The sequence below is a fragment of the Sphaerodactylus townsendi genome, linkage group LG05 (genome assembly GCF_021028975.2).
Source record: "Sphaerodactylus townsendi isolate TG3544 linkage group LG05, MPM_Stown_v2.3, whole genome shotgun sequence".
In the NCBI taxonomy this organism is placed as follows: domain Eukaryota; kingdom Metazoa; phylum Chordata; class Lepidosauria; order Squamata; family Sphaerodactylidae; genus Sphaerodactylus; species Sphaerodactylus townsendi.
This window is the reverse complement of record NC_059429.1, coordinates 20,883,263-20,911,060: the sequence shown is the minus strand read 5'-3', so window position 1 is coordinate 20,911,060 and position 27,798 is coordinate 20,883,263. Positions and strand designations below refer to the sequence as shown.

Here is a 27,798-nt window from a genome sequence, read left to right as displayed (position 1 = left end):
TTGCATGGCAGACTTTCCCGCGGGCAAGAGGAGCCTGTTCTGAGCACATCCCCTGAAGGGCAGGGCTGCACCCTTTGGGTCCTCCCTCTCATCCCACAATTCTCTGCTTCGCCTCCTCCAAGCTCCATGTGAGTGGCTGCCAGCAGCAACAGCAGCAGCCGCAAAAGAGAGCAGAGCATGGCTCCCCCCACAGGTAATTGGCAGGGGTGGGCAACAACTGGGGAGCACTTTTGGGAGGGGAGGCTGAGGGAGGGAGGGTCTGCTCCTAGGTGGGAGTCATGGATGCATCTGACCAATTTTCCCCCCTTCCTGATCTTGCTTATGCCTCCCTTGAACAGGCAAACATCTGGAAGGATTAGATTTCCCCTGTCTCATGTTATGGGAGAGTCATCTGTTGAATTTCTGCCTGCTTTTAAAGGCCTGTTGGTTTCATTTCCAGAAAAGTGGAAGCCCCTTGGCTGGAGGGATAGAAAGAGCAGTCAGGTTTTACACCAATTGATCTCCCCCCCCCCCCCAGCTGCCTTTTTAATAGCATTTCTGCAAACCAGATCCCAGCTAAATGCCAGCTTGGGGCGGGGGTAGTTCTGGCCAGCTGGTAAACTGAGAAGAGGAGCACTGAAGGGGCAAATGGGGAGGGAGAACAGCTGAATTGGGACAGAAGGGATTTTGGAGGGAGATAATTGGGGCTGGGGAAGGGGACACCTGAGATTGGTCAGGGCTGGTTGTGACCTGTGACCCCAGCAGCCTTTTGTAAAGCTTCAGAGACCCCTGGCAGCATTGTGTGCCACAACACCAAATTAAATGCGTTTGTTGAGTCAATCGACTTTGACTCCGCTGTGTTTCTAGTCCCCAAGACCTGCCACATATCAAAATCTTTGTAGTACCACCTTTCCCCCATTTCTAATGTTTGGACACCGACATTCCAGATTCCCCTGAAGGCAAGGAGGATGGGGTTGTGGGAAAGACCTTACAAGGCTGCTGATAAGGGGAGTCAGCGGTGCAGAAACTGGAGTCAGTCCTATTTTTATTTGCAAGTTGTAGACTCAGACACGCTGACCTGGATGGGCCAAACTAACTTGATCGCATCAGATCTCAGAAGCTAAGCAGGGTCTGCCTGGGTTAGTAGTTGGATGGGAAAACACAAATATCCAGGGTTGTTGCAAAGAGGCAAGCAATGGCAAACCACCTCGGTTGGTCTCGTACCTTGAAAATTCTATGGGGTCCCTGTAGGTTGGCTTCAACTTAACAGCACTGTCTGCCACCACCAGATTCAGGTATCCCAAATTCCCTTGGGCTTCTACTTATGAGGACACCCTGAATCTGGCATTTGACTTTCCAAATGTCTCTTTTTGCATCTTTGGTATTTCAATACTAATGCTAATACAGATATATATGTATTCAGTCAGTGGTGGGATCCAAAAATTTTAGTAACAGGTTCCCATGGTGGTGGGATTCAAACTGTGGCATAGCACCAATGGGGCTGGGCGGGGCACCATGGGGGCGTGGCCGGGCATTCCAGGGGCGGGGCATTCCTGGGTGGGGCTGTGGCAAGGACGCAGCCGCGCTGGCATGTGTGCGATCCCTTGGGCAGGAAAGGGAGATGCACGCAGAGGCGCCCAGGGTTGCCTTACTGCAGCACTGGTGCACCTCCTGCTAGACTGCTTCAAGTTCTGCGTTCTACTGCTGAGAGGAGGGGCGTAACTAAGGCAAAAATCATGTGGCAAAATCACCAATTAGTAACCCCCTCTCGGCACACACAAATAATTAGTAACCTACTCTCGGGAACCTGTGAGAACCTGCTGGATCCCACCTCTGTATTCAGTTATACCCTGCCTTTCTCTCCAGTGGGGATCCAGAGCAGCTTACTTCTCCCCGGTTTTATCCTCAGAACCATCCTGCAAGGTGGGTCAGGCTGAGAGTGTGTAACTGACCCAGGGTCCCCCGACGAGCTTCCATGACAGAGCAGGGATTTGAAGTTGGGTCTTCCAGATCTAGGGGGTGCCAACCTCAAGTGGGGCTTTGGAGATTCCCCTGGAATTGCAGCTCACCTCCGGACTACAAAGATCAGTTCCCTTGGAGTAAACTGATACTTTGGAGGGTGGACTTGATGACATTGTGCCCCAGTGAGGTCCCTGTTCTCCCCAAACGCAACCCTCAAATCTCCAGGAGCTTCATCACCTAGATCTGGCAACCTTGCCCCCCCCCCCCCATCCTCCCCACCCAGTGACCAAGGGGAATTTGGCCACCCTTCCCAAGATCTCCTCTAGAGATCTTCCTTATACCTGTTGCTTGAGATGTTTTTAACAGGATTGATCCCTCTTTATGCAAAGCATGTGCTCTACCACTAGACCGTTGTCACCGGTGCCCACAAGGCAGCTAATCCTGATGCCAAATAGCAGGGATAGCCATTTCTGCTTGTGTTCCGCAGGACTGAGCTTGATGGCTGGGAGATTATTTGCCCAGTTATGCTTGATGAGTTGAGATGCCAGGTGTTACATGGAATGTGGTCCCTGCACAACATCAACAGAATGCCTGCTACTAGAATTCTTTTTAAAAATTGGCTGTCCAAAATAGCTGTGGCTGTAGCTGTCCAAAATTGGCTGTCCAAAAGGGTTGAAATACCAAGGAGAGACCTCTTGGTTTATCTATCCCCGCCACAATTGGGAGTCATTCTCCAGGGTCTCCTCTCGAGATCTTCCTTATACCTGTTGCTTGAGATGTTTATAACAGGATCGATCCCTCTTTATGCAAAGCATGTGCTCTACCACTAGACCATAGCTCCTCTGGCCACAAAAATAAACTTTCCCCCCCTTGTAAACATAGGAAGCTGCTTTCTCAGACCATTGGCCCACCTAACCCAGTTTTCTCTCCTCTGATTGACAGATGCCATCCAAGGTCTCAGGAAAAGAAAGGCCTCTTCCAGCCCCGTTATCTGAAACCCTTTTTATTTGTGATTGAGCTAGGGATTTTCTCACCGTAAACCGATCGCATAGCAGTTAGAGTGTTTGACTGAGGCCCCTTCCGCACATGCAGAATAATGCACTTTCAATCCACTTTCAATGCACTTTGCAGCTGGATTTTACTACGCGAAATAGCAAAATCCACTTGCAAACAATTTTGAAAGTGCATTATTCTGCATGTGTGGAAGGGGCCTAAGATTGGGGAAACCCAAAGTTGCATCTCCACTCTACCATGGCAATCCAACAGGTAGTCCTTAAGCCCAGTCATTTTCACCACCTCCTGAGGGCATTTGAGAAATTTAGGAGGAGAAAAGTAGAGAAGCAGACAGTGGGTAGGATCCGAAGATTTTTAAGACCATGGAGTTCCAGTGGTAGGTGGGATTCCAGAGCAGGTGGCAGCCGCTGCACACATGCACCTCCAGTCCCTATTGGGCAGGGAGGTTGCTTTAGTAACCCCTTCTCGGGACTCAGAAAAAATTAGTAACCACTTCTAGAGAAGTGGTGAGAACTGGTTGGATCCCACCTCTGGAAGCAGGGTATAAAGATTTAAACAGATGAATCGAGCCTTGGCTCCTCCTCAGGTGGAGAATTTATATACACTCTTGCCCAAAAGTGTTACACTTGCCCGGGAGCAAATGCTTGTGCATCTCAGTCCGTGGTGCTTCTGCATGTCTGCATATTTTCTCTTCTCCCTGGTGAGAGCCAGCGTGGTGTAGCGGTTAAGAGGAGGTCCACTCTAATCTGGAGAATCGGGGTTGATTCCCCACTCTGCCACTTGAGCTGTGGAGGCTTATCTGGTGAACCCTCCAACACGTGCCAGCTGGGTGACCTTGGGCTAGTCACAGTTCTTTGGAGTGCTGTCAGTCCCACCTACCTCACAGGGTATTTGTGGGGGGGGGGGGGGTAGAAAGGGAAAGGAGTTTGTAAGCCCCTTTGAGTTTCCTTACAGGAGAGAAAAGGGGGATACAAATTAATCTCTTCTTGCTTCTTCTTAGCCTAACCTTGCTTCTTCTTCATACTTCTTCTTATTGCTTGTTGCTTCCTTGCTTCCTTCTTCTTCTTGCCTTTGCCTTCTTCTTCTTCTTCTTCTTCTTCTTCTTCTTCTTCTTCTTCTTCTTCTTCTTCTTCTTCTTCTTCTTCTTCTTCAGGCAGCGTCATGGATGGCCAGTCTCCTCGTTCTGTCGCCAACCGCCTCCGGTGGGACCTGACGGCCGATCAGATTGAAAGGGCGACAGTGGAGCTCATCGAGAAGACCAAGCAGGTGTACGATACGGTGGGCGCTTTGCCACAGAGCGAAGTCTCCTATGAAAACACCCTAAAGGCTTTGGCGAATGTGGAGGTGGAATATACAGGTATGGGAAGAAAAACAAGACTAACTTTAACACGCCTTCTTTGACATGCTCTTTGAAGTGGTGCTTAGAGTGCACATAGCCTCCCACGACTTTCCCCTCTAGGGCCCGTTCAAAAGCTACTTGTAAGCACTTTTGAGCCTTGTGCGTTCTCCGACAGCTGATCATAAATGGCTCAGAACTGGCACACCTGGTTTGGTTGGTATCCTTTCTAATGTCCCATCATCATGACCTGTAAAGAAACATTTCCAGAAATGTTAAAGTTGCAGGAGAAAAACAGCACTATTTTTCTGTGACTCTCCCTCAATTCTGGTTATAGGCATTTATGAGGGAATTTAAATGTATGCAGAACTCAGGTTGGTAATCAGCCTAGTCCTGTGCAGGTTTCCTCAGGTATAAATATGCTATGATGTGTTGTTTGAGCGCAGGCAGGGCAAGACAGTCAAGAAGGTACAACGCCCCTCTTCCCAAAACCCGCCCCATAAGATTTCCCGGTGAAATTTTCCATCCTATATCTATCAGACAAAGTAGGCTCTGATTCAAAGTTCATATTGAAATAAATGTTGCTGGTCTTCAGAGCCCCAGCAGAGGCATATATCGGGAAAATATAGTCCAGTGCAAAATCTGAGTTTTCTGCCTTCCCCCTGTGTGGGTGGCCACCCTCCCCCACCACAACCAAACAACATTTTTTTGGCACCAGGTCTTGAAGTCAGTCTGGGAGGAAGGAGGAGGGGTGTGAGGGGTGATTTTTGGGAAGTACAACTGAGTGGATTGAAATGCTGCTATACAGCTGGGAAGTAGTGAGAAATTTGACTGCCCTTGAATTGGGATGATGTGATTTCAAGTATGAGTTCAGGATTTTGTTTCACATTTGGCATGAACTTGTATTACAGTCACAACGGGTGCCATTGACGCAATAACATTTACAAGATTATGGACATTGTTGGTTTAACAAATACATGATTATGGACTTGAGAGAAGGTTGTCTTGTAATAAATTGTTGCATGAACTGGATTTAAAGTGGAGATATATATGTGTTATGGAGATATGATAGTTTGATAAGTCTAATAGCCAACAATTTGGCATACTTTACAAGAAACTAACAGGTAATATACATTGCTTGAGCCAGCGCCCATGTGCCACGCGTGTTTGTGAATCTTATACTGTTTTGGACGTAGCACATTAATTTCATAGATTGTGATTTTCCACCCCCCCCCCCTTGTGATTAAATGGTCGCAGCCTGCGGACATTTGACCCCAAATGTTCCCCAGAGTGGTAAGCCCCGAGCGCCGGTGGATTATGTTTCGGGGCTTTTTAAGAGGGTCTACCACCCTGGGTAACGTTTTATTTATTCAAAACATTTCCTTGCTGCCTTTCCACCCAAATAGATTCCACGCAAGTTCTCAATTGTAGGGATAGAAATAACAAGGAATAAACCAGAGGGCGTTTAGAATAATCAACTATGAAAATAAGTGATCCAAGTAGAATGTGAATGGCAAAATTATATTTTCATTCCGTTTAATGTTTGCTTATTTGATTCCTAGGCCTCTCTTCCCCATCAACACGCTCAGGACAGCTCATAACATCATAACGTATAACAATACAATCAGCCGTGTCATCCCAATACAGTACATCACCAAACTTCTTATGTCAAAACTAATAGGGAGTCAATTAGTTATATTTTAGTTAATTTTGCATAAACTGTGTTTTCATATATTGCTAAGAGATGCTTCCTATGAGGCTGTGGGACATTTATGCACGTGGTATGAATTCTGTATGTCTAAAAGAATGTTTCAGGCTATGTGCAAAATAGGAGATAAACCTTAAATGTATCTTGTCAATTCTAAGGGGCAAGTTATAGAAGCAGTTGTATTGTCAGGTCAGACCACTGGCCAATTGACTAATCTACAGATGAACATCCTTAGATGGGATTGCAACGAAGGTATAAAAGAGGTTCACTGTTAGGGGGAAATAATCCTTTAGACCCAGGGCATCACATTGCTTATGGACTAAATCCGGTTTCTTCAGCAGAAGGTCCACAAAGTTCTACCTCTGGTTTGGCCAATCACATTTAGCATTCTATGGGAGTCATTGGTAGAGCAACTCTTGGAAAGCCCATTGGCTGTGAAAAGAGTCTAGGAAAGCAAGGATACATTCAGATAAACAGCATACATTGATTATGCTCACACCGAACTGAATGTTCTCACACATAGGTTGTACTAATGTTGTACTAATAAATATCTTGATTAATTGGCTGCTTAGGTGGTTTTTTCAGACCCCAGTATTGTGGCCATAGTCTAGTAGATCTTATTTCTTAGCGTTTCGCTTACCATCTGGATTTAGCATCTTCAGAGTGTATCACAGAGAGAAGTCTGTTACACACTTCTCTATGTGATAGACCTCTGAAGATGCCAGCCACAGATGCGTAACAGACTTCTCTCTGTGATACACCTCTGAAGATGCCAGCCACAGATGTAGGCAAAACGTTAGGAACAAGATCTACCAGACCACGGCCCGGAAAACCCACCACAACCAGTTGAATCTGGCCGTGAAAGCCTTCAACAATATCTTGATTAATCTTACACCTTGATCTATCTTAGAAAGTTCCCCAAGAACTAGGACAAAAGATCCCGGTGTGAGCTAAAAACCCATCCGTTCTTTTGAATATTGCAGTCTTCCTACCCCATTGTAAGGGACTATTGAGTAAGGGTAAACTTGACTTGAAAGTCATGCCTTTCCTCAGCCAACCACACATTGAATTGCAAGCTTCAGTTATCCTATTAAGAAACATAAAATGCAATCCCCATGTCAATGGAGGAATTTTGAAAATCAAAGGGGATATTTTGTTAAAATCTTTCCCTTCCTGCTCCTTCATTCACCTCTAAGGAGAGTGGGGCCAGAATAAGTGACAATATAAAATTGCAATAAACCATGAGACAGTGAGCGACCTCATAAATTCTCCTCTGTACCATGTCATGAAAACCTGCATAATGGCAGGGCATAAAAAACCACCTGGGTGGAATGTTAGCACGGGCAGAACAATGCCAGTTTCCCTTTGGGATGTGTGAAAGTACCCCCCCCTCCTGAAATGAATAGGCATTTATCAGCCCAAGAGAAGAAGAAGAAGAGTTTGGATTTATAGCCCACCTTTCTCTCCTGTAAGGAGACTCAATGTGGTTTATAAGCTCCTTTCCCTTCCTCTTCCCACCTTGGCTCATTCTGCACATGCAGAATAATGCACTTTCAAACTGTTTTCAGTGCTCTTTAAAGCTGTGTGGAATAGCAAAATCCACTTGCAAATAGTTGTGAAAGTGGTTTGAAAATGCATTATTTTGCGTGTGCGGAAGAGGCCCTTGTGAGGTGGGTGGGGATGAGAGCGTTCCAAAGAACTGTGACTAGCCCAAGGTCACCCAGCAGGAATGTAGGAGTGCAGAAACACATCTGGTTCACCAGGTAAACCTCTGCCACTCAGGTGGAGGAGTGGGGAATCAAACCCAGTTCTTCAGATTAGAAGCCACCTGCTCTTAACCACTACACCACACTGGCTCTCATTTGATCTCATTTGCAAGGGCAGAGGAGTGGTGCCTGATTAGGTCCCATGACTATTATAACCATCCATTGTTTCTTCTTCCAGTTCAGAGAAACATGCTGGACTTCCCTCAGCACGTCTCTCCGTGCAAAGACATCCGCACAGCGAGCACTGAGGCTGATAAGAAGCTGTCAGAATTTGATGTGGAGATGAGCATGAGACAAGATGTCTATCAAAGGATTATCTGGCTCCAGGTTGGTTGGAGGAGGAGATTCTCTAGGGAATCTCAGTGGCCAAGTGGGGATGTGTAAGTCTCTGAGCTCTACAGTGGCAGAAAAGCTGGTGCAGCTCGTTGCTAGGGGAGACCTGCACTCAGAAGGCTGGTTGGTAGGGAAGGCCCGTGCTCAGACTGGGAAGACTCGGGTTCAAATCCCCATGACTCTCCCAGTCCAACATACTCCGCAGGCCTGTTATGAGGTAAAAATTGAGATGCTCCAACTTATGTTCTTTGGGAGGCAGACAAGATGAATATCAAATAAATACCCGAAAAGGGAAGCAGATCAGAATTGTCTCGTTTAAAATCCTGGAGGGGCAAGAGAATGAAGCCAAGTTCCGTTTCTGTCTTGAGACAGCTCTGTGGGCTTTTCTCCCCCTTACAGGAAAAGGCGGAAAGTGCATCTCTGAGGCAAGAAACAAAGAGATACCTGGAGCGGCTGATAAAGTTGGGCAGAAGGAGCGGGCTTCATCTTCCAGAGGAGACTCAGGAGGTGAGAGCGCCCTTTGGTCGAGTTGGTGTGAAAACTGTAGTTGGGGAAACTGAGGCCCACATGAGTTGAGCAGGGAATGAATGCGCGACAGCCTTTCCCAGCACTTATTAGTCAGAGGTAGACTGCCGTTGTACATGGAGGTTCCACTGACCTATAATGGCAGAATGCAGTGGAGAGACCTATTTTCCATGAATTTGCCTACTTTATAAGAAAGCAGGTCTGTCCACTGCGTGAAAGAAATCCAACGAAGGGTCCACCCAATCCAGCATCCCATTTCACACGAGAGCTAGCTAGATGCTTCCAGGAAGGCCACAAGGAAGGGGCAAAGTCTTTTCCAGGGAGCAAAGATTTCCACCCTTTCCCTGTGGGCCATTTTAGACTGTGAAAACTGCACAGGTGGGAAGGCAGCAGCTGCTGTCCTCACTTGGCCATCCCAGATTGAAATCGGGCCCTTGTGGACCTTTGAAATGCCGTTCTTCTCAGCTGCTGCGTGTTACAAAAAGTGACATATAATTTAGCCCTGAATTGTTCCTGGAAACAGAAGCAACTAGCGCAGACCTCTCAGCAGAGAGGGGATATGATCCCTGTAGCCAAACCCTGACAATTACCCGGCCATTGCATTTTGGACCAGCTGAAGAAGAGAAGAGTTTGGATTTATACCACACCTTTCTCTCCTGTAAGGAGACTCAAAGAAAGAGACTTACAATCTCAGCACACTATACTCACAGCAAACACCCTAAGAACATACTTGGAACATGGGGAACAGAATGGCTGGATCAGACCCAAGAGTCCATCTAGGTCCTGCTCTGTACTACTTTCGCGGTAGCCCACCAGGATTTGGGAGCTCACATACAGAGTGTGAAAGCGATAGCCTTCTACAGCTGCTCCGCAAACACCCTAGACTGTTAAGGCATTTGCAATCTCAGATCAAAGAGGATCAAGATTGGTAGCCATAAATCGACTTCTCCTCCATAAATCTATCCAACCCCCTTTTAAAGCCCCTTCACCCAAAGAGCTATCCTGTGAAAGGGAAGTGCTTATTAGAGAGCTCCAAAAGGCTACTGTGGCTATTAAAGGTCTGGCTGGTGTAATGTAGAAGGGTGCACAAAGCTAATCTAGTTCTGGAGATAGAAGCCTCCTGGCCTCAGAGTGTAGGAGTGGGGAATCAAACCCAGTTGTCCAGATTAGAGTGCACCTGCTCTGAGCCACTACACCACGCTGGCAGCTACGTTTGTAGAACCATTGCTACAACCTATAAGGTCTGGCAAGAGAACAAGACCACAATAATGGCAGTGGGGCTGTGATCAAGACAAGGGAGGAGGGTTGTGAAGTGACTTTGTGATTGATTCCGAGCTTGAGGAGAGGAGAGGTGAATCGGAAAGGTTAGAGACCTATTTAAAGAGAACCTTGCAGCCTCTGTGCTCCAGATTGAAAGTGGCGGACAAAGCGTGTTCCAGATTCATAGTGAAGGATACAGAGTGATGCAGTGTGGCGTCAGCAGGTCAAGTAGCTGCACAATGGAGCCGGTGTGGCTTTGTGATCCGATTCGTGAAAGGAGGGAGCTGACTCAGCGGAGGGCCTGGAACAATTTTGCTTCCTTCAGCTCAATTTACTTCCCCCCCTCCTCTCTCTTTCTTTTTTGAAGAAAATCAAGGCCATTAAGAAGAAGCTGAGTGTGCTTTGCATTGACTTCAACAAAAACCTCAACGAGGACACAACCTTCTTGCCGTTCACAAAGGAAGAGTTAGGTAAAGACGGGGAGGAAGGGAAAAATGGTTGATCCAGCGTCTTCAGGTGGCCTACTTAGAGATCAGTTTACCCCATTTTTTTGCTCATTCAGAGAAATAAAAACATCCCAAAGCGTGAGCAGGGCCTCATTAAAGGCACCACAGTCCAGAGCTTTGGGATATATTTCCCGTCAGTGCAGCTAATAATCACAACAGTCTCCAAACATGCTTTTGTCAATTGATTAGCGATAATCCTGGCAAAGCCCCCGCAAAATGTATGACCATCTATTTGTTTACAAGGTCCCGCAAGCCGCCACCTGGATCTTTCGAGGTCATTTGCCCTATATAAAAACTTGTTCAGAAATCACACCATCAGCGAAAAGGATATGGAAGCAGATGCGCAAAATACAATTCCTGGGATTCTAGTGGCCCGATCCGGGGCAATTTGAAACGGGCTTCGCGTACAAGCTAAATCGCACTGAACATGCTTATCCAGCCTGGGTGGTGCAAGAGGCACTTGCAGTGCACAAAGGGCGAAGACGTCAGTGCCTGGGCACCCCACAGTTCCATGGCGGCCAAACCCAGAAATGGGCACCTCTGCAAAGCTATGCTGGTGTCCAGAAGCATATGGCGTGGAAACTGTGCTCAGAAAGTTGTGCCCCCTGGTGCCAGGGTCAGGTCGGGGGTGGGGAGCGGCTTCGGGTGCCTGATTTAGGTGCCTAAAATTACTTTGGGCGCCTAAATAAGCCCCCCCCCCCCCCCCGTGGCTTCGGGAGCCTTATTTAGGTGCCTAAAGTCGCTTTGGGCACCTAAAAAAGGTGCCTTCCTGGTTCTTCCAAGCTGGGTTGGCACAGGGGAGGAGGGGTGTGGGGGAGATGTTGCCCCCCCTGTTGTGCCCAGGGTCATGTGACCCCTGGTCCCTCTGGGCTGTACACCCCTGCTGGTGTCCGAGCAGATGCTGGGGGTAGGGAGGGCCTTCCTGGGGGTAGAGCCGACTTTAGTCAGCTTCCACACAGTGTGGGCCTCATACACCACCCAAACGGGTTGCATAACTCCATTCTGCTGAGATAGGGAGGGCTTTTCAGATGACCAGGGGATTTTTTTGTTTCTGTTGCCTCCCCATGCCCCCTGGCAGTCCTCTGGAGGTGAAACTGCGGTGTCTCACTTAAACTGGACTGCTGCTTGTGTGAAGCAGCTAAATGGGCAAGGAAGATCTTGGGCAACTCACAGAAACCTATCACTTGGGAAACCCCTTTTTTGCCTCCCCAATCTAACAGAACTGACCAAATTTCAAACTTTAAACTGAGCTTTATTTATTGTTTTTAATCTCTGTTTTAGATGTATATCCCCCTCCACAGCAGGGCTTGGGACAGGTAAATAAATATTTACCTGTATCCGTTCTCCTGCTGACGGGTACTTCTCTGACTTTCTTTTCCCACCCAGGAGGGCTCCCAGAGGACTTTTTAAACGCCCTGGAGAAAACTGAAGATGGGAGGCTGAAGGTGACCTTGAAGTACCCCCATTATTTTCCTCTTATGAAGAAGTGCCATGTGCCAGAGATCAGGAGAAAGATGGAGGAGATGTTCCAGCTCCAGATACCGAGGAGGAGTAAAGAGGAGTTTGCTTGTGAGGCTCTGGCCCCAACCTTTTATTACATACGCTTCTAGCCTGTTTCTCTTGCCAGAGCTTTCAAGACAGCCTGTGATGGTCAAATCAGTGACAAACCAAACATCCTAAAGACCTAAAATACAAATAGCAAGCTACAGAACAGATTGAAATGTTTTCTTGAGAAACTTGAGAAAATGTTTGTAGAGTTTTGTGTCAATGCCTGAAAAATAACAAAGTTGGAGCAAAATTGGGTATTTCTGCATGGGAAGTTCCACATACGAGGGGCCACCACAGAGAAGGTCCTGTCTCTGTCCTCCCCCCCCTTCCCCCCACCCATCAGCCTAAGTTCTAAACCTGGGGCACTTGTTTGCTGAACTCTTCACATTTTCTTGACATCACAGGAGAATTGCCTGATCCTGAAGGAACTGGTGGATTTACGGGCTCAGAAATCTGCTCTCCTGGGGTTCAAGACGCATACTGACTTTGTACTGGAAATGAACATGGCTAAGAATTACAAGACAGTCATGAACTTCCTAGGTACTGTACCTCAACACCCCTGCCAGCCTCATCTTTCACCACCAGCCACCACTGTCAGATCCGCAGTATTCATTCCCCAGCTGCAGAGAGCATCACAGTACAATCTCAGCCTATGCTCCCTTTAGGGGCAGGAGAGGCAACTATAATTGTTCCGCACATCATTTGTGGTCTGAGACAAGAGCAGAGCTATGGTAGCTGCATGTGGTCAATCTCCTAGCTGCCATAGCTCAAATCCACAAAAGAGGCTAGCCTGGCTGATTATATCAAATTGAAAAGCCTAGAGCAGGCTAGGTCTTCTGCAGGGAGCACTCCTTTTTTAAAATTATGCCTACCTCTGTAGGAAGAGGCATCTCCATTCTTAACCATAGAAGAGGCATTCCCCTTCTCTCACACACAGGAGGGGCTACCTCATCCATGGTGGTGCTTGCCATTGTCCATTTTATTACCATAATTCCTTTTAGAAGATACCCTGTGCAATCAACTGGGGGCAGTCCCAGTAGTGGGCAAATCCCAGTTTTATTGCTGTTTACTAGAAATGTCTCTCATTAAGAATATAAGAACATAAGAACAAGCCAGCTGGATCAGACCAGAGTCCATCTAGTCCAGCTCTCTGCTACTTGCAGTGGCCCACCAGGTGCCTTTGGGAGCTCACATGCAGGATGTGAAAGCAAGGGCCTTCTGCGGTTGTTGCTCCCGAGCACCTGGTCTGTTAAGGCATTTGCAATCTCAGATCAAAGAGGATCAAGATTGGTAGCCATAGATCGACTTCTCCTCCATAAATCTATCCAAGCCACCTTTAAAGCTATCCAGGTTAGTGGCCATCACCACCTCCTGCGGCAGCATATTCCAACCGCTAATCACACATTGCGTGAAGAAGTGTTTCCCTTTATTAGTCCTAATTCTTCCCCCCAGCATTTTCAATGAATGCCCCCTGGTTCTAGTATTGTGAGAAAGAGAGAAAAATTTCTCTCTGTCCACATTTTCTACCCCATGCATAATTTTATAGACTTCCATCATATCCCCCCTCAGACGTCTCCTCTCCAAACTAAAGAGTCCCAAACGCTGCAGCCTCTCCTCATAAGGAAGGTGCTCCAATCCTTCAATCATCCTCATTGCCCTTCTCTGCACTTTTTCTATCTCTTTGATCTCCTTTTTGAGATGAGGCGGCCAAAACTGAACACAGTACTCCAAGTGTGGTCGCACCACGGCTTTATATAAGGGCATGACAATCCTTGCAGTTTTATTATCCATTCCTTTCATTCTTCATTGGTCTCTGTTTTCTGCAGACGAGCTGGCCGTGAAGCTGAAGCCTCTCGGGGAGAAGGAGCGGGCCACGATCCTGGACCTGAAGCAGAAGGAGTGTGAGAAGCGGGGCCTCCCGTTTGACGGCCGCATCAACGCCTGGGATATGCGGTACTACATGAACCAAGTAGAGGAGACCCAATACAACGTGGACCAGAACCTGCTGAAGGAGTACTTCCCCATGCAGGTGGTGACGGCCGGCCTGCTAGAGATCTATCAGGAGCTTCTCGGTCTCACCTTCCACTTGGAGGAGAACACCCCCGCGTGGCATGAAGATGTCCGGCTCTACACGGTCAAAGATGTCGCCTCTAGAGAGACCATTGGCAAGTTCTACCTGGACCTTTATCCACGGTGAGTCTGGCTGCAAACCAGGATAGGGCTGAGGATTTGTAAGGGATTGTGAGGCTCTAAAAGCTGCTTCCATCAGTACACAAATCTGTACAACAAATGAAGGAATGCATCTTCTGTGGCCGCCTTCTCAGAAGAGGCATTCTCTGCTGTGTGAGCAAAAGCGGGATGCCTCTCCCATTCGAAGACAGCACCTTTCTGACTGTGATTTCTGACTTGAGGAACTTCCTAACTGCATAAGCAGCATTGTGTAGCAGTTGGAGTCCTTGGGTTCTTCCGGAGAGATGTTGGTTCAAATCCTGGATGACGTTAGACCAATCTCTCTTTGAGGGTCCAGCTAACTACAATACAATATTATTTAAAAATTGTATATTTAATTAGTGTACAAATTATTCAGAAGATAGATGGTCACTCCTTTAACTTACAATTGATGATACATTTAGAGAGACTGACCATCCAATACCAGATCTGAAATGTTTTCAAGACCTTAAGTGTTTGTGCAATTATTCTTTTCTGTGCTGGCATCCTTTTTATTAGTCAGTCTCTGTTGTTGATTTTCTTGTGTGGTTTGCTTCTGTTTTTATTCCCATGTGATTTTTGCCGAGGTCTTTTATAACTTGCTGGGAGCTGTCTCCAAAATTCTGGATAGGAGGTGAAAGAATACACTTAATCTAACAAATCTTCGGCCCTCCTGGGTTGGATATTGGATTCTAATTCTAATTTAATGGGGTTTGTTTGTATGGATTGTAAGAGGAAATTATGCTGTGCACCGCCCAGAGCCCTCCGGGGGTTGGGCGGTATATAAAACCCATCCATCCATCCATCCATCCATCCATCCATCCATCCATCCATCCATCCATCCATCCATCCATCCATCCATCCATCCATCCATCGATCGATCGATCGATCGATAGATAGATAGATAGATAGATAGATAGATAGATAGATAGATAGATAGATATCTTCAAAGTGGGCATGGGCACACCAGGAGTGTGGAAGCGGGTGGCACTTAGTGGTTCATGGTTTTCTGACTCTCTTCCTTTACCTCTTGAACCAGCGAGGGGAAGTACGGCCACGCAGCCTGCTTCGGGCTGCAGCCTGGCTGCCTGCTGGCCGATTCAAGCCGCCAGATATCCGTGGCTGCCATGGTAGCCAACTTCACCAAGCCGACGCCAGATGCTCCTTCTCTGCTGCAGCATGATGAGGTGGAGACATATTTCCATGAATTCGGACACGTTATGCACCAGCTGTGTTCACAGGTAGGAGCCAACAGAGAGAAAGAATCCTGTACATTGAGCAGGGGGTCAGAAGAGCAAATGCTGGATTTGCTGGAATTTTTTGCTTTGATTTACTTCTGAATTGTTGCTATTTCTATAAATATATTTCTATACATTTCTATAAAGTTGCCTGCACAATGTTTTCATTCGCTTCCTTATGAATGTCTCTCTAACCTTGTGGACTAACTGAGGATGCTCTGTTCTGTGCCACCCACGTTAACTGAGATGAAATTGGGCAGGACGCAGAATGCTGCTTTTTCAGGCATGCTGCCTCCCCCTGTGTCGCATTTCCTGCACCAGGAAGTGTATCAGATGCCCCTTGTTGACCTTCTGAATCGTGCAGTTTTATTACAGAAAGCCATTTTTATTGCAAGACTTCTATTACTAGCTGCTGATCTACTGACTCAATACGCATTTTTTTTACCTTTTATCTGCTGTCTGTGGAAGTTTTAGAGCTACTGTTAGGAATTTTTGAAGTTCTGTTTTATTTTTGATTGCCATTACTTTCTCACTGTGATCCTTCACCTTGTATGCCATTTGTAAAACTGGAAGGGGAAGGTATAAAAATGCTGGACAAGAAAATGGGGCGAGCACCTTGAGGCATCCATTGAAGAACGAAGTTCACCCGAGCCTGGCACAGATTTGTATAGCCAGGCAGTAGGGAGAAGACTCTCTCTTTGGTGCTGGGCACATGTCAACTAGGAGCTGCGTGGCGTAGTGGTTAAGTGCTTGCACTGCCACTCACACGGTCAGGAGTTCGAGCCCCCTGTGGGTCAGATATCCTTGCAGCTGGCTCATGGCCAACTCAGCCATCCATCCGTTCCTTGGTCGGTAAATGAGTACCTAGCTCATAGCTAGGGGGTAAAGAATAGCCAGGGAAAACAATGGCAAACTACCCCACAAAAACGGCTTGCCTATGAAATCACTGCTTGCAGTGGTACCCCAGGGTCGAACACGACTGAAGGGGAAACTTTACCTTTTTTACCTGTCAACTGAACTGCAACTGCTATTTGGCATAGGGGATGTTGGTAGGGCTCAGCACCTCTCGGCCCAATTCTGTGCAGAAAATAAATTAATCCAGTTCCAGAAAATGTTGCTCTTGCCATTCTCGTGTGCTTTGAACAAACGTTGTAAATTACCAAGTTGCAGAATGGAGAGTATTAACATGTAAATATATGTGTTTTGTTTTTAACTTGCTTTTATCTGCCAAATGAAAACTCAGTGTCTTTTATCTGCCAAATGTAGACACTGGTTTACAGTGTAAAAAAAAAATCCCACATACATGCAATGATAGCCTCATACTCCACAAAGCCCAAACTATGTCTGTGTGTGTAAAGTGCCGTCAAATCGCAGCTAATGTATGACAACCCTGTAGGGCAGGGGTGGGCAATTATTTTTTCCATGGGGCCGCATAAGAAACAGAAAATATTGTGGAGGGCCGGGCCAAAAGGCAGGGGGGCGAGGCGCTTTTGAAAGCCCCGCAGAAGCCGGCAGCCAAGGCAACCGGCTGCTGCGGGGCTTTCAAAGACGCCTCGCTCCCCAGCAAGGCAGGGGGGCCAGTCAGGGTCATCCGGCGGGCCGGATGTGGCCCGCGGGCCGTATAATGCCCAGGTCTGCTGTAGGGCTTTTGTGGCAAGAGACATAGGCCCCTTCCGCACATGCAGAATAATGCACTTTCAATCCACTTTCACAATTGTTTGCAAGTGGATTTTGCTATTCCGCACAGTAAAATCCAGCTGCGAAGTGCACTGAAAGTGGATGGAAAGTGCATTATTCTGCATGTGCAGAAGGCGCAATACAGAGGTGGTTTGCTGTTGCCTTCCTCTACAGAGTCTCCCTTGGTGATCTCTCTTCCAAGTACCTACCCTACTTAGCTTCTGAGATCTGACAAGATCGGGCTATACCACGCTGCCTTCCCTCACCCCCAGGCAATGAATTAAGATTAAATCACGATAATGAGTATGAGCATTTAGGCGTTTGTCATTACAACTCTGGTTTCACAACCTCCCTTAAGGCAAGCAAACACTGTAATTATTCGTTGCTCTTTATTTATTGCACAAAACAGATGTAAAAATCATCTCACGGAGTGGCAGTCCATTCTCAAGGCAGCTTAGACTGAGAAATTAAGTCACCTACTTACAACAAGAACTTTTAAGACATGAAAAGTTCACAGTAACAGTCTAAATAATTTTTTTAAAAGCCGCAGCAGGTAGAACTGGAAACTACAACAAACTGAATTTCAGCATCCACGAGAAGCCAATTCAGTAGGCCCATAATCCCAAATCTAGCTTGCTGAAAGAGAACAGCCTTGCCTGGGCGCCAGAGACGTAGGGTGGGAAAATGGCGCTCAGAGCAACACCTGTTCCAGCCGCCCCACCCCCCCACTTACCTTAGCCAGCAGGAGCCTGCCACGGGATGGCCCTTGGCCCGCCCACGCAAGACTGCTCCTTTGGCTGGCGGAGGCTCCGCTGGCTGAAGGAGCAGCCTGGTGGACCTGAGGGAAGGGGTGTGGTGGGGCTATTCTCCGCCCCCACGTGACCAGCTGGCATGCACCCAGGGACATGTGACCCCACATGTCCCTGTGAGTGCTCCGCCTCTGCTGGCCACAGTCTCAAATCCAGAAAGGACAGGGGGTGGAAGCACACATCCCCAGGAGGGAGGTGCATGCCATCTCTGGGTCCAGGTGGATGTTGCAGAACATTTGAGCCGCCAAGCAAACCTTGGAAGCTTGAAAACCACACAACACCCCTTGGATGCTCTGTTGGCAAACTTGAGTGCCGGGTCAGCAAGGCTGGACAGCGAGTGAAGAAGAACCGGACAGAAGAGTCTGAAGTTACAAGGCATGATGAGAAAGCCTCAGCCTGCGGTTTTCTTAATAGTCTTTAAGAAGAGGGATGTGCTTCTCTGCTCTATCTTCAAACCTTTGCTAACTGCAGTCTTGCAACTATTATAATCATAGCCTTTCTCCCCCACGCCCCACGCTTATTTTTTTGACAACTTCTGGAAGAAAAGGTAATGGACAGTGCAATCATAAGTGGAGTAACCCAGTGGTCTGCAACCTGCAGCTCTCCAGATGTTCATGGACTACAAATCCCATCAGCCTCTGCCAGCATGGCCAATTGGCCATGCTGGCAGGGGCTGATGGGAATTGTAGTCCATGAACATCTGGAAAGCTGAAGGTTGCAGACCACTGAACTAACCCTTCTTAAGCCCATTGACTTCAGTGGACACAAAAAGGTATAACTCTGGCTAGGACTGCCCTGGGAGTTTGGATTAAATTTTTTTTATTAGTACTCCAAAATCTTTCCGACAACAAAACACACAGTATTTAGGGAATAAGTGCTTCGTAATTACCAATTATACCAATTTACAAAGTACTTATTCCATAAAGACTCCCAGTTGTTGTTGTAGTATTACATAACCTTGAATGGCATAATGAATCAAAAGATAAAATAACAAATGGAAAAATAAATAATACATTTATAAATAAGAGCCTAGGTCAGTGATAGCGAACCTATGGCACGGGTGCCAGAGGTGGCACTCGGAGCCCTCTCTGTGGGCACACAGAGTTCGTCATGTGGGGGGCAGAAAATCACCCCTCCCACACACACATCTAGGCTGGCCTGAGCCACTGAGCATGACATGTGCGCACTGCGGTGGGCAGGGAGGACTCAGCTGGCGGGCCTGGTGCCTGTGCTCCGGGTGGCTGCTGTCCGAGGGGGGGGGGGCGTAGAGAAGAGGCAGAGATGCTAGAGAGGCGCAGAGCGGTGCGCATGGGACTTGCTGGAGGCTAGAGCAGACTGGCCCCTGCTCAAGCGGGTGGGGCGGAGGAAGAGCGAGCCAACCGTTTTTTTTCTAAACTAAAACCTCAGCATTCAGGTTAAATTGTCGGGTTGGCACTTTGCGATAAATAAGTGGGGTTTGGGTTGCAATTTGGGCACGCGGTCTCAAAAAGGTTCACCATCACTGGCCTAGGTGAAATTGGTGATTAAAAGCATTTGGAACTAACTGAAATAACATAGCAAAGAAACTTGGCCATTGCCTCCAGGGTATGCCCATCTTCCTTATTCAGTAAAAAAAAAATAGTGTTTTGCTGCTCAGTTAGACAATCAGCGCCCACAAGTAGAGGGAGTAATATCTTTGCCCTAACTCAACTATACAGTGGGCAATACCGTGTTTCCCTGAAAATAAGACAGTGTCTTATATTAATTTTTGCTCCCAAAGATGAGCTATGTCTTATTTTTCAGGGGATGTCTTATTTTTCCACTCCACAGCTGCATGCTCTGGTGTTCTGTTCGACGGGCATGCTTCCAAACAAAAACTTTGCTACGTCTTACTTTCAGGGGATGCTTTATATTTAGCACTTCAGCAAAACCTCTACTACGTCTTATTTTCAGGGGATGTCTTATTTTCGGGGAAACAGGGTAATACAAGGCGTGCATTACTCCCAGTTTCTTCTGCACTGAATATTAACCCTGAACTGGAAGTTTGGGGGGTCATCGGCACCAAAAAGCACCTTCTGAGTCTGGTGTTCCTGGCAAGGACTGGCCAGGACTCTCTGCTTGCCCTCTTGCCCCTGCATCAGAGGCTCCTGCAGATTCTTCTGCCTTCCCTTCCTTGCCCAGGCTGACTTCGCTATGTTCAGTGGGACCCACGTCGAGAGGGACTTTGTGGAGGCTCCGTCTCAGATGCTGGAGAACTGGGTGTGGGAAAAGGAGCCCCTGATGCGCATGTCCAAGCACTACAAGACGGGCAGCCCCATCCCCGACGAGCTCCTGCAGAAGCTCATGAAGTCTCGCCAGGCCAACACAGGTGAGTGGGGGCGCTCAGGTGGAGAGCGTTCGAGGAGGGGCCGTGGGGAAGAAGCTGCTGAGACTTCCTGGTGGAGCCGGTTCTTTGAAGGCAGAAGGTCCCAGCTTCAATTTCCTCTTAAACGGTATCAGCAAAGGACATTTCCTTTCCTAAGACCCCGAAGAACTGCAGCCAGCCGTGTTAGATTAGGGGTCGCCAACATGGTGCCCAAGGGCACCCTGGCACTTGCCAACACCTTTCTCGGTGCCCACAATGTGTTTTTAGAAAGCGCCAGGGAGAGAAACACATCTTACCGTGACATGCTTCTGAAGATGCCAGCCATAAATGTGGATGAAGCGTTAGGAGCAAAAACTACCAGACTGCAGCCACGCAGCCTGGAAAACCCAGAAGACGCTGATTCCAGAAAGTGTTTGGGGCTCTTGTTGAGGAGGGCTTCTGATTCCCCCCTGAAAATCTGGTTGGTTGTGCAGCTACTCCCACAGTTGGGTGCTGTGTGGTTTCCGGGCTGTATGGCCGTGTTCTAGCAGCATTACTCTCTGTGCGTTTAAGCCTGCATCTGTGGCTGGCAGAGGATCCTTGAAGAGGCCAGTCATTGAGATCATAGAGATGCCAGCCACGGTGCGAGGCAAACATCAGGAGAGAATGCTGCTAGAACATGGCCGTACAGCCCGGAAAGCCTCCTTTGACAGCCACTTTGTGGCTACACCTGCCACCCCATGCCAGGTATCTGCTGGCTCCTAAGTTAGATGGTCCTGGGCCAGACTGACCAACCATCTAACTCAGTGATGGTGAACCTTTTCGAGACCGAGTGCCCAAATTGCAACCCCAAACCCACTTATTTATCGCAAAGTGCCAACACGGCAATTTAACCTGAATACTGAGGTTTTAGTTTAGAAAAAATGGTTGGCTCCAAGGCCTGCGTTACTTGGGAGTAAGCTTTGTGATAGTTGATGGTTTTGCTTTGAAGCAACCCTGCAACTCTTCCAATGGGTGAATCATGACCCTAGGAGGGTTTACTCAGAAGCAAGCCCGATTGCCAGCAACCGAGCTTACTCCCAGGTAAAGGATCACGCTTTAGTTCTTCGCATGAAAATCAGTGGGGTTTAACAGCGCTTAACACTGCTTCCCCAAAACTAGGTCTTAGGTTTAATGCTAATAATTGAGCCCAGCGGCTCAGGCCAGCCTAGATGTGTGGGGGTGGGGGGGGACTCTTTTTGCGTGTGCCCACTGAGTGGGCTCTGAGTGCCACCTCTGGCACCCGTACAATAGGTTCGCCACTACTGATCTAACTCTACAGAATTAAAGTCTGCCTGAATAATCCTGAATGGCGCTGTTTCATTCATTACGTGCATTTGCAGAAGTGAGGGTTGTGTGCAATCAAGTCACTTCCAATTTATAATGGCCATATGTATTAAAGACCTTTGAAACTTGCTGTGATTGATAGCCTTGCAAAATGAAGTCTATGGTCTTTTGTAAAAGTTAATAATGTCCTATTGAATCAAGTGTGATGGCTGACCTTGGGCCAGACACACGCCCTTAGCATTAGCCTACCTCCCAGGGCTGTTGTGAGGATAAAACGGACGACAGGGGAATGGTGTAAGCCGCTTTGGTTCCCCATTGGAGAAAAAGATGGGGGTATAAATGAAGGAAAAGTCGATAAATTCCTGCTCTTCTTCTCTTCCACCTCACTCAGGGCTCTTCAATTTGCGGCAGATTGTTCTGGCTCGAGTGGACCAGGCCTTGCACACGCAAACGAAAGCCGACCCTGTAAAGGAGTATGCCCAACTATGCGATGAGATACTGGGTGTTCCAGCAACACCAGGTGATTGCATGCTGGGGGTGCAAAAGAGTAGCTGGATTAGGGACTGTCCAGTGTTCTGGTCCTCATTGTCCAATTTCTCCCATGCGCACATGCATGTTAACTTGTAATGTTAAATTTCGGCTGTACCTTTGGCACATCACTTTCCCGATGTTGCTTCTCAGTTAGGCTATTGTCAAGCAGGCGGCCTCAGACCCTGGCTTTCCTCATGCCAACAGCAGGGGTCGCCCTTATGTGTTCCTCCTTGGCCTCCTTTTCAATCAACCTCAGTTCCTTCACCGATAGGTCGACCTCCGTCCCCTTTTAAACCGCAGTCCTATCCTACAGTGTTGCCGTGTCACAACTGTCCATTTGCTGCTTCCACCCCTGTGAGCTCTGGTGTGCTTCACATTGGCTGCTTCCCCTCTTGCCACCTCACTCATCCTTGGCCCTCTAGTAGCTGCCTCTGTACCAGGTGTCCACCCTCCTGCTGTAGCTCTCTTCTCCACCTTCTCCGCTCCTCCTTCAGAGAGCCAGCGTGGTTTAGTGGTTAAGAGCAGGTGCACTCTAATCTAGAGAACCGGGTTTGATTCCCTACTCTGCCACTTGAGCTGTGGAGGCTTATCTGGTGAACCAGATTAGCTTGTGCACTCCAACACATGCCAGCTGGGTGACCTTGGGTTAGTCACAGTTTTTCGGAGCTCAGACCCACCCACCTCACAGGGTGTTTGTTGGGGGTGGGTGGGTGGGAAGGAAAAGGATATTGTAAGCCTCTTTGAGTCTCCTTACAGGAGAGGAAGGGGGATATAAATCCAAACTCCTCCTCCTGCTCCTACTCCTCTTCTTCATCTGTCTTCACATTGACTTTTAAGTTCTCCTCCGTCTGTCCCTCCCAGTTCTCCCATCGATGGCAGCAAATGGCTTCCAGGTCAGGTGTGTTTGTTTCTGCACAAGCCGCCAGGTGCATCCAGCTGCCTAACAGGCCCCCTGTCTCACAGATGCAACAGTGTCAACTCAGCTGCGTCTATTAAAACAGCAATTAATTAAAAATGCACTTGGCAGTCACAAAGCCAAAGTAAGAAAGCAAGTTTGTTTGTTTTTAAAACTGCCCAGCATGAGAGCTCCCAGAAAGAAAACGGACAGAATTTCACCTCTGAAGGTGAAGGAGAGGCAGAGGCGTAGCTATAAGGGGACAGGGGGTGGGGTGTGTGCTGTGCACAGGGCACATGCCAAGGGGGGGGAATCGCTCCCCTACCCTGACCCCCCCTTGCCTCGTCTTGTCAGGCCTGGCCCCACCCCACCAGCCTGGCTCGTTTTCAGCTGGCAGAAAAAGGTAAGCGAGGGGTGGGGCCACAGGGGGCAGGGCTCAGACCACTGAGACCAACACAATTACAACGCAGTACTGTCTTGCATGCTTCCTCCTCTTAAACCCACCCATGCCTGGATGTTTTAAAAAGAGTCTATGTTCCCAAACTTGGCCGGCTGAGTTTTTATAGGTTTAATCATGCGCCACGTTATATTTTATATCATTTTATTGTTGATTAGTATAGTCGTAGCCTTTTATGTGCTAGTATTGTTTGCTGCCCTGAGCCCAACATTATTGGGGTAGGGCAGGATATAAATCAAATAAATAATAATATAATAATAATTAGAGAATCTACATCTATCAGAGCCGATTACTGGGGGTCTAACTTGGGAGAAAGCCCGATATCTCTTCTTTTCTTTTCTTTTTTTAGTTTAGGAGCAGCAGTGGCGTAGGAGGTTAAGAGCTCGTATATCTAATCTGGAGGAACCGGGTTTGATTCCCAGCTCTGCCGCCTGAGCTGCGGAGGCTTATCTGGGGAACTAGATTAGCCTGTACACTCCCACACACGCCAGCTGGGTGACCTTGGGCTAGTCGCAGCTTCTTAGAGCTCTCTCAGCCCCACCCACCTCACAGGGTGTTTGTTGTGAGGGGGGAAGGGCAAGGAGATTGTAAGCCCCTTTGAGTCTCCTGCAGGAGAGAAAGGGGGGATATAAATCCAAACTCTTCTTCTTCTTCTTTTGTCTCCAGTCTGCCCCAACCGTGGCTAATGGCAGCCTGGCACCTTTGCAGGTTAGGAGGTAGACAGTCTTGGCACAGAAGAGCATCATCATCTCCTGGGCTCCAAGGGAAAGATCATTGGACCCAGCTAGCATGAGGCCCACAGGGGCTCTGAAGCCTGCATGCAAATTAACCTCTGCTTGTGTCCTACTTGTGTTGCCCTCTGCACAGTTCTTATTGCCCTTGTGTTGCCCTCTCTTCAAGAATTAACCCCTGCCTATATTGCCCTCTCTTCTCCAATTTAACTGTGCTTGTATTTCCCTCTGCAAGGTACAAACATGCCAGCCACGTTTGGCCACTTGGCCGGAGGCTACGACGCCCAATACTACGGCTACCTCTGGAGCGAGGTGTACTCCATGGACATGTTCTACACACGCTTCAAGCAGGAGGGGATCATGAACTGTAAGGTACGGCATCCCAGAACCTCCCCAGGATCAGCTGACGGGGTAGTGGAAGGTGGAGAAGCGTATTGATTGGTTTCCAGATCGATTGTTGATTGACCTGCAAAACCACAACCAGAAACCCTCGCCTAAAGCAGGTTTGCTCCTCTTGGTTTAGGCTAACTGTGGTTTGGTGCGGCATCTTGAATCAAGACGCCATGCTCTCCAGCCACCTCCAGAGCCTATCCTAGCTTGTGCGGACAACACACAAAAAGCAAACAAGTGGCTCTGAGCTGCATTTTGCCGAGTGTCTCTGGCAAACCAGGGTAGGGGCATGGGATAGATCAGAACTATAGAGTTGGAAGGGACCATTCGGGTCATCCAGTCCCACCTCCAGCTCAAGACAGCATCCCTGGCAACTGTTTGTCCAACAACTGCTTAAAGACTACTGGTGAGGGGGAGCTCACCACCTGTCCAGGCAGCGAATTCCGCTGCTGTGTTAATCTTACTGCATTTTCCCCCTAATATCAAGCCTACGTGAGAGCAGCAGTGGCATAGTGGTTAAGAGCAGGTGCACTCTAATCTGGAAAACCGGGTTTGATTCCCCACTCTGCCACTTGACCTGTGGAGGCATATCTGGTGAACTAGATTAGCCTGTACACTCCCAACACTCCAGCTGGGTGACCTTGGGCTAGTCACAGTTATTCCGAGTTCTCTCAGGGTGTTTGTTGGGGGGTGGGGGGCTCTCTCAGTTCTTCCGAGCTCTCAAACATGGTGTTTGTTGTGGAGGGGTGGGGAAGGGATTATAAGCCTCTTTGAGTCTCCTCGCAGGAGAGAAAGGAGGGGATATAAATCCGAATCCAAACTACATTTCCACCCATAATTTAAACCCATTTTTGTGAGTCCTGTCCCTTTGCTGCCAACAAGAGCATCTCCCTGCCCTCGTCTAAGTGACAGCCTTTCCGATACTTAAAAATAGCAATCATGTCCGCCCTCTACCATCTCTTCTCTGATTACTGAACCAAGCCTCCCTCTCATTCACTGCAGGTGGGCACGGACTACCGGAACTTCATCCTCCGCCCGGGTGGCTCGGTGGATGCCTGGGACATGTTACGGAAGTTCCTGGGCAGAGATCCGAACCAGGACGCCTTCCTGGTCAGCAAGGGCCTACACGTGGAGCCCCACATGCTCCCTTCAGCATGCTGAGTGGGCCCTCTCTCCTCCCCTGATCTGAGTAAACCTCTCCCATGTCATTCTCTGTGTGCTCGGAGGTAGCTGCTCTCACATCGCCTGAGGTTAATGGTTGGGAAAGTATTTTGTAAAAATAATGGGAAGCATCATATGCTGACAAGAGGGCTGCTTCGTCTTGGTGGCGGGGCCCAGCCGTGTGGTACAAACTGCTTTCTAGATCTCTTGCCCCCATCTCTCTTCACTCCCCCAAATCCCAAGCTTGGTGGAAAGCTAGATATGATGTCTGTATATTGTTTTTTTCTTGACACGGGGAATGGTGCATATTTGTTTTTAAAAAGCAATAATATCAAATATTATCTATGATCGTTTTCATACATGCTTCACTAGTTTCTTACAAATTAAGCTATCTTCTCAGACCTGCATAATTCATATTTTTCCTCTGGTAGCCCCACGTGGCGAGGTAGAATCTGTAATCTTGAAACATCTGGCTACTCTTAATTTGGATCCCTGGGATTTTCTACTTCTGCTGCAAATTGATCCTAGCCTAGATTCATCATGGACCCAGTTCTCACTTTTGCAAAGTTAAAACAATAGGCTTAGTAAGATGTTAGCTCTGCTCGGGATGCCGTTGTAAGTTTTAGAATATAGCTGGTGTTTTCCTGTCAACTTCAAAAAGTGCAGGAGTGTTGGCAAAGAGACAGACTTCACTGTCTGCACCCACTGGAACTGTCAACCACCTTTCCCTCTCCTTGCAATATCAAAGCCTCATTTTTGCCTTATCAGCAGCTTGGCTTAGTTCTTCTTGCCCTCAAGGTCAGGACAGAAGACCTTTGGCAACCCCAGGCTGGTCAAGTGTGTTTCATTTATTTATTTGATCAGATTGTGCAAGGCATTGTGCATTACGCCGTTTTGCAGCGTTTCTGGTTTGCCTTCTAAATTTCCTCGCTTGTAGTACAGTGTTTGATGGTCGGATTGATTAGCCTTCCTCTGTTATCTTCAAAAAAGAAGAAAGTCAAACTGTGGGATAAGGCAGTCCCAATGGCTTAAACCTTTCAAATTCCAGATTTTTTGATGGCGCCAGAGTTTACAAACAGACCTGGATTTAGATAGTTAGATATTCAAGTGACAAGTCAGGGGGCCTCAACTTAACTCTGCTTTTCTGCTCTGGAAAGCCAGCTTTGTGTTTGTCTGTTTGTCCTGGAATGGTTCTCTTTCTTCCCACTTCCACATGCTCAGGGATCAGGGGTTATTTCCCCATAAGTTCCGGATCTAGGTTGCTTTGGCAGCCGTTTGCCATGCTCCCATTCCTCTGCCCAACCCCATAAGGGAGGCTAGCATCAGAAAGGGGCGGTTGGTCAGCAGATGCAAATTGACTTTATACAGCACCTTTCGATAGTGCAGCAGTTAGCCAGGAGGAATGCTTTCTGTCTTTGAACTTTTTCCTGTGGCTTACCTTTGGATCTTTGTAGTGGGACAGAGCAAATTAAAAGTAAAACATGCAGGGGAAAATCCACACTGATCCATATCAAGAAGGGACTCTCTCCCCATCGGTGAGATGTCCTCTGTGCTTAAACTGCGGTTGACACAAGTACGAAGCTAAGCTTTGAGCTGCCTTTTGGATGCAAACCCCTCCTTTAGGAATTTCTGGCAGGACAGCGGCCATAAACACTACCGATCTATTGTAGGGATTATGGTGGAAAACTCAAGCAGGTGCTGGTTCTGAGCAGTCACTTTACTACAAAATTCTCACCCTCATTTCTTCCTAATCTAAAACAGATTGTGGGTTGGAAGTTCCGAGCACAGCCTTCTGTTTTGCAAACGGGTCACCCATGTACGCGCTGCTCCCCTTCTTATTACAAGGACTGGATTTTTGATTTGATGACGGATACTACCAATAAAGTTTCTAAAGTTGAATCCGGACGTGGGGTTGGCATGCTGGACTTTCTCTGGGGAAGGGGTGGGTGGGAGATGGAGTGAACTCCAAAGTCAGTCTCCTTTATGTAACCAGGGTGGGAGGAGAGAGAGAGAGAGAGAAAGAGGAAGAGAATTTCCACATCCTTCGAATGAATGAGGTAGACTCCATGATAATTTGATCAGCCCACTTTCTGGAAGCAGGTCCAAGGTTCCTGG

General features: G+C 47.8%; 1 protein-coding gene across 1 annotated transcript; it reads left to right on the top strand.

The window, feature by feature from the left end:
• The first annotated feature begins 106 nt into the window (after positions 1-106).
• THOP1 (thimet oligopeptidase 1) lies at positions 107-27,582 on the top strand. Its single transcript, XM_048498353.1, has 13 exons — positions 107-193; positions 4,109-4,312; positions 7,944-8,092; positions 8,498-8,605; positions 10,251-10,353; positions 11,776-11,926; positions 12,332-12,477; positions 13,764-14,130; positions 15,185-15,386; positions 20,030-20,216; positions 21,910-22,038; positions 24,368-24,504; positions 25,525-27,582. Exons 1-13 carry the CDS (start codon positions 178-180, stop codon positions 25,681-25,683), a joined length of 2,058 nt encoding a protein of 685 aa, XP_048354310.1. The 5' UTR covers positions 107-177; the 3' UTR covers positions 25,684-27,582.
• The last annotated feature ends 216 nt before the right edge of the window (positions 27,583-27,798 follow it).

Bases quoted from the DNA above. Each gene is read 5' to 3' on its own strand.
- THOP1 (XM_048498353.1), top strand. The intron at 8,606-10,250 runs GTGAGAGCGCCC...TCTTTTTTGAAG, and splicing joins TTCCAGAGGAGACTCAGGAG to AAAATCAAGGCCATTAAGAA. The intron at 14,131-15,184 runs GTGAGTCTGGCT...CTCTTGAACCAG, and splicing joins TACCTGGACCTTTATCCACG to CGAGGGGAAGTACGGCCACG.